This window comes from Canis lupus, chromosome 9, assembly GCF_011100685.1.
Source record: "Canis lupus familiaris isolate Mischka breed German Shepherd chromosome 9, alternate assembly UU_Cfam_GSD_1.0, whole genome shotgun sequence".
Classification (NCBI taxonomy): Eukaryota; Metazoa; Chordata; class Mammalia; order Carnivora; family Canidae; genus Canis; species Canis lupus.
In genome coordinates this window covers 30,168,046-30,183,886 of record NC_049230.1, presented here as the reverse complement: position 1 = coordinate 30,183,886, position 15,841 = coordinate 30,168,046, and the positions used below count along the sequence as shown (strand labels likewise).

General features: G+C 38.6%; 1 protein-coding gene across 27 annotated transcripts in view; it reads right to left on the bottom strand.

The window, feature by feature from the left end:
• The window catches only part of STXBP4 (syntaxin binding protein 4), a 213,656-nt gene that overhangs the window by 67,807 nt on the left and 130,008 nt on the right, over positions 1-15,841 (bottom strand). For 26 of the 27 annotated variants that reach the window (XM_038547771.1, XM_038547784.1, XM_038547778.1 and 23 more), the window contains one exon: positions 7,569-7,626. In XM_038547771.1, the coding sequence (XP_038403699.1) occupies positions 7,569-7,626 (58 nt within the window). Of the gene's footprint in view, positions 1-1,896; positions 2,073-7,568; positions 7,627-15,841 lie in introns of those variants that run through there. The other variant, XM_038547768.1, reaches the window with a different exon arrangement.

The window sequence follows — 15,841 nt, the reverse complement described above, 5'->3', positions numbered from 1 at the left end:
ACCCGCCTCCCCTGCCTTAATTTATTCAATTCTCAAAACAAGCCTAGGAGATATAAACTACTATCTTTGGATCTCTTGAATCTTGAATCTACTATCTCTTGAATGAGAAAAGGAGGTACAGACAATGGAAAACAATATGCATTATACCAAGGTCACAATCACAAGTGGTGCATAAACACTAGAATCCAGGGCATTACAGTCCAAACTTTTTTTTTTCTTATTAATTTTGCTTCCCCAAATTGGCAATGACAGTATTCATGCATTTGATAAATATTTATTTAGTTCCTACATACACCAGGCACTGTACTAGTTACTGGATATTCTAAACCAGCTGTCACATAGATGGTTACTTCCAAACCAGTGGCTTCAATACATTTTATTCATAGCTAAGAAGTGTTTGGGGACAAAATATTTCAAGTCATCTTTTGATTTCTTCATTATGGTCTCATTAAGAGTGAAATGCTCAGGATTCTCATGAGTGGAGAAGATAGTGAGGAGCTTATATGCACTTTCCTTATCTATGCATAAGTTAGGTGCATAGAAATTGCCCTGATACCTCATTGAGTAAGCCTTAGACTTATAGTAGTCTATGAATGGGTATTTCTTAACTCACCCAAAATGAATCAAAGTAGCCAAATTAATGAGGTCTTCAGGAGGGATCCTGACGGTGTCCACTAAAAAGGAGCTAACCTAGTCTGCCAAGGATTTAGGAAAAGTCAAAAGTAGTAGCTTATTATTTCCAATCCAGAAACCATCTGTTCCTCTCCATCCTCCCCTCCAATCTCCCTGATTTCTAATTATATTAGAATTACCCAGCATAGGCTCTACTTATAAAGTTAGAGGGTAAGAAAGCTTAACCCCCAATTTTTCTTTTTTGTGTTTTCTACTTATTTTATAAATGAGAGGACACAAGGTAACTTAAGCCTTTAATATAGTATGCCGAGAATGGCAAAGTCTTATTCATATATAGATCATGATCCACATTCTTTCCTATCCTAAACCTAATAGGATATCCTACCTCAAGTTAATCAAGACAATCATTTAAGGTCATTAATTTCTCTGACTGGAGACAAATGAATAAAGCCATGTCTACCAGAAATCAGTTATCTTTTAGAGTCATTAAGGAAAAGCTTTTGAATACTATCTTATAAGAACTTTTTTAGGTGGCTTGTCATTGTTTATTTCATTATTTCAACCTACTCTTTGTATTATCACTGCTCATCCTGGCAGAGTTTCTGCATTAGCAAAATGCTCTAGGAAACTAAAGATTGGAAAGATGTGGCACGTGTCCCCTATATTTCTTCCACTCTGCACCCAGAGCAGACATCTAATTGATCAGACATCATTGAAGTTGAACATGGCCTCAGAATACTTCATAAAACAATGCTTGAGACAGTGAGTTGAAATCTATTTGCCTTCCCTGCTCTAAACTAAAACTTTTGTTTTATTCAGAAATTACAGACTTCTTAGGTTCCACTTATAGGCATTCATAATGTTGTAAGTATACTTATTCCTATGTAATGGACAAAGATTTTATAACATGAGGAGAGATCTCACATTAAAGGTGTATCAAAAAAAAAAAAGGTGTATCAACACAAATGAACACATGGAGAACTGTAAGTTTAACTTTTAAAAACAAATGATTACAACTACTGGAAAAATCCCTACTTTACATAGTATAATTTCAGCAAGTATCTAATACTGATATATCTGTATTACTTATACAGATGTATAGGTTATATACACACATATACATTTAACATACACATACAAACACACACACACACACATATATATGTATATATATAAAATGCATGTTTTACATATATTGTGAAATAGCATTGTGGTAGGCATTCTCTAAGACAGGTCCCAATGATCCTCACCTTCTGGCATTCACACTCTTCTACACTGTACCAGGGTTGGTGTGTGTGACATATGGCAGGAGTGATGGTGTATCACTCACTTTTGAGATTGGTTATAAAGACATTGTAGCTTTTGTCTTCGCATTTTTCTTGCTTTCTTTCTGTTGTCTCTTGTTTTGGGAGAGGTCAGTTGTCTTGCTGTGTGCAGCCCTACGGAGAAAAGTCTATGTTTTGGTAAGGAACTGAAGCCTCCTGCCAACAGCCATATGTGTGAGCTTGGAACAAATATACCAGCCCCACTAAGGCACTCTTCAATCCCTAGCCTTAGCTAATAGCTCGATCACAACTTCATGAGAAAGCCAGAGAGAAAGATCCAGAATGATCCAGTAAAACCACACCTGGATTCTTGACTCTCTGAAACTGGGTGAGAAAATGTTCACTGTTTTAAGCTGTAAATTTTGGGAGAAATTTATCATGTGGCAATAGAGTTAATATGATTATGATCAACAATCACAGTGAATCTGAATTTTTCAATAGAAAAAGAACACAATGAAAGCAGCATAGCAGTATTGTCTATTTGTAATAAATTCAGTTTTATTATCACACATAATTCTCATTAATAATTTTGTTTAAATTTTATAACATGTTTTAAAGTGGAATCATATCAAAGGATTACTACAATCTATCATAGTATACAACTTTCAAAGGGAAGACATTGGGTGGGAAAATGGTTAAGTTAACCAGATAATTTCATCATAGCACCATCAAGATAACTGATATTTTGTCGTTAAATTTAAGAATGCTGCAACTCTCTAAGGAGAAAATAGGGAAGTTTTCCCTTGAAAACTGTATGTGTATGTGTGTATGTTTATGTGTATATATATACACACACGTATGCATACACATACAAGTGAAGCAAGCCCTGCTATATGCATATTACACACACATATTGCGACACACACACACACACACACACACACACACACAGATACATGTTTGTTAGTTCTTTTCATGAAACGCTGGCTCTAGCAATGCCAACATTTTGATTAAATTTATTTATACCAGGTAAAATGCTTTCTTCTCTTGCATCAGAACTTAAGTAGGTGACTACAAAGTATTAATAGCTGTGCCATGGACATGTGCAGGAATATTCAATGGGGACTATATTCGTCTGGGCATCCTTGGGACAGCACTGACAGTTGTTCCTTTGCCTGAGGCTTGGCTTCCAACAGATGGAACAATTCAATTTCCAGGAAGACAGTGACAGGTGTCAATTTCAGGGAAGAGATTATATGTATACAGACCATCATCACCTCCAGTATCCTGGAAGGGCAATTTCAGACTGTCCTGTTTAACTAAAGGTGAGAGAGGCAATGACCTGAGTTCATTACTTGCTATTTCCTGCCTCCAAAGTACGTGTACCTGGTAAATGAACATCTCTACCTCAAAAACAAAGGCTATCCAGGCTCAAAATTTCAGCTGCGGTAAGTGGGAGGATGAAGATGAAAAAAATAAGACAAAAAAAGCTACATAATTCTAAGAAGGACATACAATGGATGCTTGCTCATGCAGCCATTTTGGATGTGGCAACATCACTTGTCTGAACTGAACACAGCAGCTAAGAGCCAGGAAGTAACCCCCATCAGAATGTTAAGAGTGAGGGGAGAGAGTAAGAAGAGCTAAACTTGGCTAGAAGTGTATATTTTGGGTTAGGTGCTATGATAGCCTTTTCACATATATAATCTCATTCATTCTGGACAAGAACCCTATGAAAGGCTAATATTATTTACATTCTATAAATATGGAGAATTAACATTCAGAGAGCTTAAGTAAAGATACATAAGGTCATTCAGCTATTCTGTGGAGACACCAGCATTTGGACCCAAGTTTCTCCAAACCCAAAGCTCAAGCTCTTCTCTCCCCTCCATCAGATGGCTTTCCTATAATCAGTTCCACCTGCACCAGAACTCCTGTACTTGCCTCATACAATGCCTGTAGGCCCACACCCAACAACAAGCAATTCAAATTAGTTTGATTATCTGGCATCCTGTCTTCCTCAGATGAGAAACGTGTAAAAGATAAAAAAGGAGAATAGGGGATAAGGGTATGGCCAGGCACACTGAGACCAGCAAGAGATGACAGCTGGGTCCCATTCTAGTTTATATAGCTTAACATCCCCCTGCAGAACTCACTATATTATGCATAAGATTGACATTCATAAAGATTTTATTCAGTGGACTCATTATAAGAAGGCAGGGAAGTAGTAAAAGTCTGATTAAGAATAGTTAAGTTAAAATAAATATTGGTGCTTGAATGGGGTTAACTTCTAGCAGAAAAACCCAACTCAGGCAAGCAGCCCATTCCTCCATGAGGCTGAGTAAAGGAAACACTGGTATTGCGTTAGGTTTTCTTATTTTTACTAGTTGGCCTTTCTAATCACTAGGAGAAAGCTGATTATTTTTAGAACTAAGTTTGTATTCTGCTATTTAAAAATGGATAAAGTATAGGGATGCCTGGGTGGCTCAGTGGTTGAGCGTCTGCCTTCAGCCCAGGGCGTGTTCCTGGAGTCCCAGGATTGAGTCCCGCATCGGGCTCCCTGCATGGAGTCTGCTTCTCTCTCTGCCTCTCTCTCTCTCTGTCTCTCATGAATAAATAAATATAATTTTTAAAAATGGATAAAATATAGAGCTCTCCCTAGGTCAAGACTTGTTTAAAACATCTTTTTTTGTCACATGGAAACACATTACATTAAAATGAGGAGGTGGAGGTGGTAAAACATGGATGGGTATGGGTGTATGGGTGTATGGGTGTATGGGTGTGTGTGTGTGTGTGTGTGTGTGTGTGTGTGCTGGGGGGTGGCTTTACATACCTTACCTCTGCAAATTTTACTATTGTATGGCCTTGATCAAATTAGCCTCTTTTCCACATAGTTTCTCCAACTGTAATGGTGACACCATTGTCCTTTAGGGAACAAATCTATTTTATCACCTCTTTTCTGCTTTCTTTATAAGTCAAAATTAAGGTCAAGGAAGAGAACTGATGGGCTTCCAAAAGACAGGTTTAAGGAATATATTTAGGTTTATGTTTAAGGGATATATTTTCTATGCTGGAGTAGACTACATAAACGTAGCATCTTTTTCTATTCCTTCCACAGGACCGTGAGTTAGACCTCAGGGCAAATGGATTATTTATTCTTTCTCTCCTCTCCTCTCCTTGGATGCTCTTCTTCCTTGTAGTAGGAGCCCAGCCCCAGACGATTGTTCTGGTCTACAAGGCACAGTGGCTTCAGCCAACTGGGTACCAGGCAATGGGAAACAACCTTTGTCTGGCCATCTCTGGCTCCTTTCCTCATCTTTGGTGGTCAGTGACAGTGTCCTTAGTATCATTTCCTCACATGGCCCTAGTGAGGCGATGACACTCAGCTTTGGGTTAGGATATACCGGCAGCCAGCTGAGGCTAAGGAGTTCCCACAGGGTTCAGACTCATTTATTGACATTTTTCAAAGGCCTCTGAACCAGATTACCAGTTAATAATTGAATGCTAGTTTGCCTTCCTTTGATCAGGAACTTCTTTTGGGGACTTTCTAGGAGACAGGCATGTCTGAGGGCAGGATACAACTCACCACCATCATAATACCATCCTAAGAAGAGCCAGGCTGTGTCCTCATTCCACACTGTTGGGAGAATTAAATGATACAATGCATAGAAGAATACACCTAACAAATGCCTGGTTACTGAGTGAGTCTCAGATGTGCTCAATAAATGCTCACTTTCAGGGTGCCTGGGTGGCTCAGTTGGTTAAGTGTCTGACTCTTGATTTCAGCTCAGGTCATGATCTCAGGGTTGTGAGATCAAGCCCTGTGTCAGGCTCCATGCTCAGCAGGGAGTCTGCTTGAGATTCTTTCCCTCTGTCCCTCCCTGCTTCCCCCCAACTAAAAAAAAAAAATGCTCATCTTCCTCTCCCCTACATCTTTTTCCTTAATTATTACAAAGTTAAAAAAAAACAACAACAATGCAAAGGTGAATGTGGCTTTTCATTTTCCAGCCACCTCTACAGTACAGTACCCTGATTCAAATCTTCCAAGAACCAAGCATAGTTAACCCAGCATATCAGGGCACAACTTTCCTTTCAGAAAAGAGATGATTCTGGAAGTGAACAGTGTGGTGCTAAATGTATTCCGTGCATGGGATGCCTGGGTCCTCTATTCCAAAAGTCCCTTTCTCTATTCACTATAAACACCTTTGCTTTATTACTCTTTGCTAGAGACCATAAGAATAAAATACATCACAAAAACACTTTGTCAGGTTTACCCCTCATTTTTTTTTCTCAAATCTTTTTAAGTATGAAGCTTTTGAATTCTCAATGTTTTCAATGGTCATATGATTTTTCATGTTTTTTCCCCCACCATTATGGGTTTCTCTCTACTGTAAATTAGTGATGACTACTGGACATCTACTATGTTCAAAGTTCTATGCTAGGAGCTTAACATTTAACAACTCTATGAAGTAGGCAATACTTCCCTTAATTTATGATAAGAAAACTGAGGTGAGGAGGGATATAGGAGCCTGTATAAAGTGACAGAGCTTAGGAACCCAAAATCTGGATACTGCTTTGGAAAATACTTGCACATCTGAAAGGATATCGAGACAATACCTCACTTTTCCTCTCCAAATGCATAACAAGAACAAATTGCTAGAAAGAGCAATAAAGGGAGTCTTTTAGGTCTCAAGAGTTTTGGGATTCTCCTTTGTGTTCTCATAATGCCAATTTTTTTTTTAAATTTAATTTCAATTTGCCAACACCCAGTACTCAACAATGCCAAATCTGACATGAAAGGAGCTACCCATAACAGAGGGGAGGTAGATCAATCTGCTTTGTCCATGGTAAAACTAATCAGTTCAGTGGCTAGAATATGTAGTACTGCTGAGGACTTCAAAGACAGTTCTCTATCACTGACAGTCTAGTACAGTAAAATCCTGGAGTCAAAAGACTTTGATTCTATTCTAGTTTGGCAATTTAGTAGCTGTGGATTTTGGGGCAACTGTTGTATGCTCTTACATTCTTCATCTCTAAGACAGGGAAAATAAGGCACAAATACTTCAAAAGGTGTTCTGGGAATCCAGTGAGATAGCATTTGTTCATACTATGCCTTGTTTATTTTGTTTAGTTACTTACTGTCTGTCTTTCCTCATTATTAGATAAATTTCATGACATCAGAGAACTAGTCTATATATTCTACTATTGCATCTCCAAAGCATGGAACATTGCCTGATACACACAGCAAATATATTTGCAGAATTAACAAAGTATGTACACTTTTAAAAATTAAAAATGCTGATTACTATTAGTATTATTGTTAAGAAGTGTTAAGACATACAAAGTCGGTTTTTTCATTAGATGTTAACTTTTCATAAGTGTTAATGTATTTAGCCAGAAGTGAATTCAGGCAGCCAACATTGAAGTTCAAAGTATGATCTTGTTCCAACTTTTTGCCGTTTCCCTTGAAATAATTACTAGCCCCCCCCCACACAATATCTGATATTAGCATTTAAATCACATGAAATGAAAATGGTGAGGCTTCATTTCTTGTTACTAATTTTTGTAACCTCCAAGAGGGATTCTTGGTTTTGCTGATTATTCTGCAACTTCCAGGTTCCCTCCAGATGTGAAGGAAATTGCTTACTTGGTTGAGATGCTTGTACTTACTTGATGAAGTACTTGATTCCATCTGCTGTGTAAGCTTCCTCCCACCCGTAAGGTAGGTCTAGAGTGAAGGGAAACCAAAAATACATTTAATAAGATGATAAAGATAACTTTATTTCCTGGATGCAAACTTCCCCCATCTTTACAATTATTTGAGTACATTTCTTGTACAAAATAATTTTCTCGAGAGGAGGAATTAAAACAATTCAGATGAGCTTTCAGACTCAGCATCTTTAGAACACAATAAATAAGTCTCAAACAGTTAACAATCTGCTTTAGTTGCATTAACTGGATTATGACTTGTCATTTACATGGTGTGAGCATTTTTGTCAGCAGGATTCAAGCAAAAATTTTTGGTGCAGGGGATGGTTTTTGCCTGAAGGCAGAGGATGGACAAGATGGCCCCTGCTTGTCTATTCTGGCTCAAAGTTTCCTTAATTGGCTCCTTTTACATTCTTCCGTTCAGCTCTACAGGGAATTGGTGCACGAGTGCCAGATCAGCAGGGGTTTGAAAGTAGCTTCTGGACAAGACCAAATTCCTTGTGAAGTCTGAAAGTTTAGCAAAGTGATTTACAATGGATGGTGGTATTTTATTTTGTTAATTAAAAATTTTGTGTACTAAACAGAAATGGCCAAACAATTTGCTTAACTTAGCTTTCATTTCTGTAATGGGATTGAGAGTAGTTAGTGAGCTATAAAGAAATGCAGATTGAAGTAAGCAAGAAATTATTTGGCCATATTTCTGTAAATGAGTACATTTGTGACCTCATCATATCAAGAGAATAGGCCCATGTTGAGGTAGCCACATTCTCTTATATTCCAGCTATGGATGATACTCTTCTAGAATACAATGGTTTCTATCTCTCTGCTATATCCTGACGTGCTGCGAAGGATTTTAATTGACCTTCTGGATCAGTCCTTTAATCTTGGATAGTCATGGCTCCATTGATGGTATAATATACATTAATGCACTAAAGAACAGACTCCATGGCTCAGGTAGTCTACTTTGAAAAGTAACTGAGCTTCCACAATAGACCACTGATTTCCATTCCCCTAAGTCTCAGCATGAGGCAGAGCAAAAATGCACAAATCCGTAACTATTTGAATGAAATAAAACCTTACTCCGTCATCATTCACTTCTTCAAGATTATTCTTTGAGAACAGTTTTGAATATGTTGTTTTTATAATTAAGAAAAGAAAAGCTTTATTTTATATCTATTTCCAATCCATTACAAGTTGTATAAAAGAGGACCTTGTCTAAAAATTCTGTAACCATTTCCTTTGTAGATTAACACAGGCCACCTAGCAATTTCTTTGCTCTCTTAGTGAATAAATGTTCTTATTTTAAGCAGAAAATGAGGAGCGTCTGGGTGGTTCAGTCAGTTCAGCATCTGCCTTTGGCTCAAGTCATTATCTCTGGGTCCTGGGATAGAGCTCAACATCAGGCTTCCTGCCTAGCAGAGAGTCTGCTTCCCTCTCTCTCCTTCTACCCCTCCCCATTGCTTGTCCTCTCTCATAAATAAAACAAATCTTAAAGAAAAAGAAAGTAGAAAATGAGCATTTCTGGGAAGTCAGCATAAGCAAATGATTGGCTTCTTTCAAGCCCCTGAAGTGACACTGTATCCATATCTTCTAGTAGTACCTGCCCAGCTAGATGGGCCATGATAAACTGCTTGCTACAATGGTTCAAGTGGATTTATTTCCTTTTTTCACACTTTCTGTGTTTTTTTTTTTTTTTTTTTTTTTTTTATTAACAGATCATCTTATTAATCACTGACAACCACCTTGCCTGCAGGGAAGAGTGTCATGACTATATAGGAGAATCTTGCTTTCATGATAAAAATGCTCAGAAATACCAGAGTATCTGGTCAATAAGGCAAAGACAGCTGAAAATTACATAGGAAGTCATTCTAATGTGACTAAGGTTTCTGTCCAAATGATTTGTTTGTCCAACCATTATGTATATACTTCTAGATTTTAAGTGACGGGTTTTTTTCATGAAAAGGAGAAAAAATGTACACTTTAGTATCTTTTAATTCACAGCATCATTTAAAAATTGAGACTGACATTGGAGTACTGCACATTCTCTGTGCCATCAGAATAGAATTCCTGCCCTGATTATTTTCTTACAATTATTAAACAAGGACTATAACTCAAAACAGACTTATTAAAGGTACTAATCCATATCCATCTTAGTTAATATGGTTACTGAATGACAGTAGCCATAAAGATGATTCTTTTGTGTTAAATAATATACACAGCTTATGTTAGGATAAATCCTCTGTTCTGAAAAAAAATAAGCATTTCTTTTTAGAAGACTGAACGGTTTCTTCTTTTTTGTGCAGCTACTATAATCTGAAAAACAGAACTGGAGACTAAACTGATATTAATAATCTCTCCGTGATAGTTCAGTACTAGAAAACATAATCACTGTCCAATTATAAACTGAGAAACACAACACTGATAAACCAAGTAGTTTACTTTATACAAAAAGAGAACGTTTGATTTCCACAAGCTTGTATGCTTACAATAGACTCAGTTTTCCATTAGTAAATGATTTTATAGAAATAAAATAAATGATTTCAGTACAATTGTAACATGACCTAAATACTTTTCAATAATCATTATTATTCCAAGGCATTAAGTTTTTTCTCCATTCCTCTATCTTAAAACTATTATGACAACCATAATCACTTGAAATTGTTTCTGATTGGAAGTGTTTGTCTATAGACTCTCACATAACATTCTTTCCATCAGAGATCATCTGTTTCCAATCAACCACTTCATGGGGATGACTCCAAAATCTTCATGAATATCTTGCCAAAGTAAGAGTATTATACATATTTAGCTGTCACCTAAAACTCAACATATCCCATACTAAACTCATCATGTTTTCATACAAACCAGCTTCCTTCCAATTTTCCAGTCTATTTAGGTAACGAGATTCTCTTTGTCATATTTGGCCCATTCATCAAATTTGTATTGATCATTTACTATGTGTTCAGTATTTTACTTTGTGTTCAACATGCAACGATGAACAAATAATCATGACCTTGGTCTTATGGAGCCTTAAAACATAATAATAAATAAAGACATCATTAAAAATATAAATAAGTACAATGATAGAAGAGTGTTGAATACTGTGAAAGAGTAACAACAGAGACAAAGCCTAAATCCCCAAACACACAGAGCTACAAATCAGTAAGAAAAGGCCAATGACAAATAGGAGTCTATGGAACATGTTGAACATTCAGGACATTGGAAAGACAAGTGCACTTAAACACATAAAAATATGCTTAACTTCACTCTTAATGAGACAAATACAAATCAAACTATTATGAGATGCTATGTATATGTTAGCAAAGATTAAAAAGTTGTTGAATAAGACACTGTGTTGAGAGTGTGAAGAGGCAGTCATTCCCATACTGATGGGAGTATAAATTAATGACATATTTATGGAAAGTTGTCAATATCGATGTAAAATCCTAAATGCTAATAATAACCACTGACATTTCTGACATTTATTGAATGGCTATATGCTGGACACTGTTCCAAGTACTACACATGTACCAACACTGTCAGGCCTCATGGCAATTCTAAGACATACTGCTATCATCTCCATTTTATAAACAAGGGAACTGAGGCACAGAAAGGTGAAATCATTTGCTCAAGTTACATAGCTAGCCAGTGGCAGAGTCCAGACTCTTAGGCACTACCCTCTCTGTCTCCCTGTACCATTTAATCCAGCAATTCTTCTAGGAATTTAGCCCACAGATATGCTCTCTGTACCAGATTATTAATTGTTTTTTTTTAAAAAAGGATTGGCAATAATATAAATAACCACCAATGAGAACTGAATGAAGATAGCATATCCCGATAAAGGGATATTGTCCAGCTGTGAAAAAGAACGATGAAGTAATATATGTACTAGTTTGAATGGGAGTGTGGGATAAAGGATCTCTGGTGGAACTGGAGTTAAGAAGGTATGGACATGGGGAAGAACACTCTAGGCTAAGCAAACAGCATGTGCAAAGGCTCCAGGGATGGGAAAAGCTTGGCACATTTGAGGAACTGAGAGATCATTGTTGCTGGAGCATAGTGAATGAAGGAGGGGAGAGAATGATACAAGATTTGGCTGGACAGATAAGCAAATATGACTATATGGGGTTTTGCAGGGCATGTTAAAATTGTTTGAGAGTTTCTTAAAAAAGAAGCAGGAGATCTGCTTCTCATTAAGATGAGGAAAACTGCAAAGAATTTTGCTCCCACCGTATGTGGGGAAAGCTGTACAACCTGAAAAATATAATGATTTTTATGAGTCCCTCAGAGACTGAGTTCCTTACCTGAGTTGACCCTGAAGTGAACTGAATTCCAAAGGGTGAAGAGCCCCTCCAAGAAAAGATGGGGCACATGAACTCTTTTCTCTTGGCAGAGCACAGTAAGAAATGTTGCCATAAAAATGGGTAAGAAAAAAACATCTAAAATCATAACAAGGGCTGCTTATGGGCTAGCATGATAGTTTTTAGTATTCCTGGGAGCTCCCCGCCCTCCCCAAGGAGAATCTGTTCTCTATAAACAGCTCCTTTCTTTTCTTTAAAGATTTTATTTATTTATTCATGAGAGACAGAGAGAGAGAGAGAGAGAAGCAGAGACACAGGCAGAAGGAGAAGCAGGCTCCACGGAGGGAGCCTGACGTGGGACTCGATCCCGGGACCATAGGATCACAATCTGGGCTGAAGGCAGGCGCTAAACCACTGAGCCACCCAGGGATCTCTTAACAGCTCCTTTCTTACAAGAAAGATTAGGGGTCAGCAGGAGACCTGAGGGAGCCCCCCTCCCATTGGGTGGTGCAAGTTCATGCAATACCTGCAAAGTTTCGAGGAGGGGAACAGGTATACCATCAATGTTCTGGGCCCTGCATGAGTACAAGATGATGGCCAATTGCTATAGGGGACAGGTATAAAACATGCACAGGCCTCAACCCTCCCTGATATGAAGGAATAGCTGGCTGTGGCTGGAGAAAAAGCAAGAAATACTCCCCGATACTCCTCACCCTGGACAGGACACCGAGTGACATGAAGCAAAAGACAAAAAGACATTGGTTCCTTGGGGACAGAAATTGTCACACCCCCAATGCCTGTCCAGACTCCAAGAAAAAACTTTTTGTCCTGGTTGGGGGCAAGGAGCTGTAAAAAACCTGATGTCTTCATCCTGCATCAACACTTAGGTCACTGGAGCGGCAAGGGCAGGAAACATTTCAAATCCAGAATCCTACACCTATACAGAGCAGAGTCTGACTTCCACAGGGAGAGGGGCAGGAAACCCACTTGAGCACTGAATAGGAGGTAGGTTGTCTGCCACTGGGGAGGGACAAGAAGGCTGAGAAAGTCCTTCCCCTGTGAATTGGGCACAGGGCCTGCTAAACCAGAGACTGGGGAGAGAAAACCAAGAGCCTCTCCCCAACCCTTACTCTCCACATACACCTCTAACCTTGCACTAGGCAAAAAGCAAGAGCCCTCTACTTGTGGGGGAGGGCAAAGGAGCAACATTCAATATCCACATCCACTGTGATGTGTATAGAGCCTGCTGCCTGCCAGCTGAGGATGGAGCAGAAACACTGAAAAAAACCCTCCAGCATCCTGACCTTACATAAGCATAAGAGAATGACAGACAACCACTGGAGGATGCTAAATTCATTGTAACCCTAGAAATGATATGTAAACCCAGCTTGCCTACAAAGGAGACTGAATTCTCCATGCCTGCCTCTACCACCTGCCACGCTAATGGCCTAACAGGGATGAGATAGGCTCACTTTTGGGGTTAAATAATAGTTATCCCAGTGTCTATGGTTTTATACATTCAATGTCTGACACTGAATCAAAATTATGGAATACAGGGGATCTCTGGGTGGCTCAACAGTTTAGCACCTGCCTTCGGCCCAGGGCATGATCCTGGAGTCCTGGGACTGAGTCCCACGTTGGGCTCCCTGCATGGAGCTTGCTTCTCCCTCTGCCTGTGTCAGAAGGGAAAAAATAAGAGAAAAAACAGAGATCATTGTCAAAAGATAAAACTATCAACAGAACCAGATCCAAGGATAGACAAAATATCGGACTTTAAGATAACTAAACAGTAAAAGATCTAGTGGAATCTGGTGAGTTATGGTTGCATAACCTTGTAGCAATGTTCATTACTAAGGTATATTGTGCAGAAGGTGGATGATTGTGTTTGTGGAGGCCTGGAGTCTTGTGAAATGGTGTGACAGGAAGATAGAGGGCCACGTGAATTGAAGGGATTTGTGAGAATGATTGGAATAATGAGCCTCAGACTTACAGGGTTATATACTGAATGAGAAGACAAGTAAAAGCTACAGTGGAGGCTGAAGGATAAAGATAGGTGGGTAGTCTGAGGATAATAGAGCATGCAATGAGCTAGAAAAGTGGGAGGTTTGAGTGGGAGTTTGAACCACTATCTGTGGATGCCAAGGCTCTTGGTGAAAGTGGGGGACCACAATAAGGTGGGAAAAAACAGGCAGGGGTGGGGGGCAGAAAAAAAGGAAGAGTAAAGGTGGTGGGTTCACATGGATGACAGGATGGCAGGAGCAGGGCTTAGAAGAGTGGAGAATGAGAATTCTGAGAACAAAATAAAGACAATACCACCGATCTCAGAACTCAAACAGCCAAATTTACTTGAAAAACACTTGCTAGTGTAATTGCTATAAAAGCTCAAATACATCTTACTTTTAGGATCTGTTATCTTGAGAGGAAGAGAGGGAGGGAAGGAAAGGGTGAGGGAGGGAGGAGTGGTGGTCGGGAAAGGATGAGAGAGAGATAGAGAGAGATCTAACTCACAGTAAGGTTTCCCTAGAGAATATCACAATAATAACATAATAGAATTTTCACTTGATTTGCAGTCAGAAAATCCAAATCTATATGTCATGTTCTTCAATTACAAAGTTGAATAACCACGGAAAAGTAATAATCTTGTGGAGTTTCAACTTTCTCATCTACAGTATACAACAGTGATCAATAGCCATTGTTTTGCCTAAGGATTATCATGAGATTGTTATAAGATAATGTAAACTATACAAGGATACACAAAAGGAGAGCATTATTAGTCATAGTCATGAAGAAAAACAGCTCATTCTTCAGAGCTTATAGTTCTAGAGATATATACAGTAAGGGATATCTAATATAAAAAATAAATATTAAATTATCCACAGGGGATATCTCTATTAAGGCATAGAACATTTTTTACAATCTGCTACTTAATACAGGAAATGATAGAGTCTCTTTCACCCATTCATTGAATGGGTGATGGTAAATATTTGGCAACCAGCTCTTAGTGCTGCGAGGAGCCCTTGTTTATAGCATTTGCTTATTTCTGTAGTGTGATTACTCCTACTATAACTGATTTCAGGCTACTAATGCGATGTCACTAACTACAGTGTTGGGGAGCAATGCCAAGTGGTACACCAACGTGCAGTGTTCCCAGATGTAACAGACATACATAAGAACAAAGATGATAGTATAGGAAAATGATAGTAGGAAAATGATTAGGAAGTGGTGAGTTTTGAGTATTTTTATTACTGTTTTAAAAAAGTAATTTAATTTACAGTTTAAAATTTTGATTTTTAATAATGGCCATGTTCGACAGCACACAAAATTCTTGCAAGCCAGTAGTAACCAGCTCCAGTATAACCAGTGTGGAGCCCATACCTTAGTCCTAACAGACATAAAGTTCCAAAAAAATCAAAGGAGAGAAATACCATTTTGTCCATTAAGTGATTACATGACACTGTATCAGCCTAGTCTGAGAGGTGGAGAAACAGTGCCCTAACAGTCAGCTGTATATTTATCAAATGTTCACACAGAGCTTTCTTTTGCCTGACATTCTTTCAGTTGTCTCATAAACATTAACTCACTGCATCCTCCTAACAATCCTTTGCCATCAGTGCTATTATTGACCTTATCTGATAAGAGGAAACCCAGGGGCCCAGACATTTAAGTAGCTTGCCCATTGTCACACTGCTAATAAATGGTACAGTCACAATTTGAACTCAAGCACTTTGGTGCTACAGCCTATACTTTTTTGCTGTTGTTTAAATATTTTATTTATTCATTCATGAGAGACACAGAGAGAGAGAGGCAGAGACACAAGCAGAGGGAGAAGCAGGCTCCCTGTGGGGAGCCCGATGCGGAACTCAATGCCAGGACTCCAGGATCAGACCCTGAGCCAAGGCAGACGCTCAACCACTGAACCTTCCAGGCATCCCTACA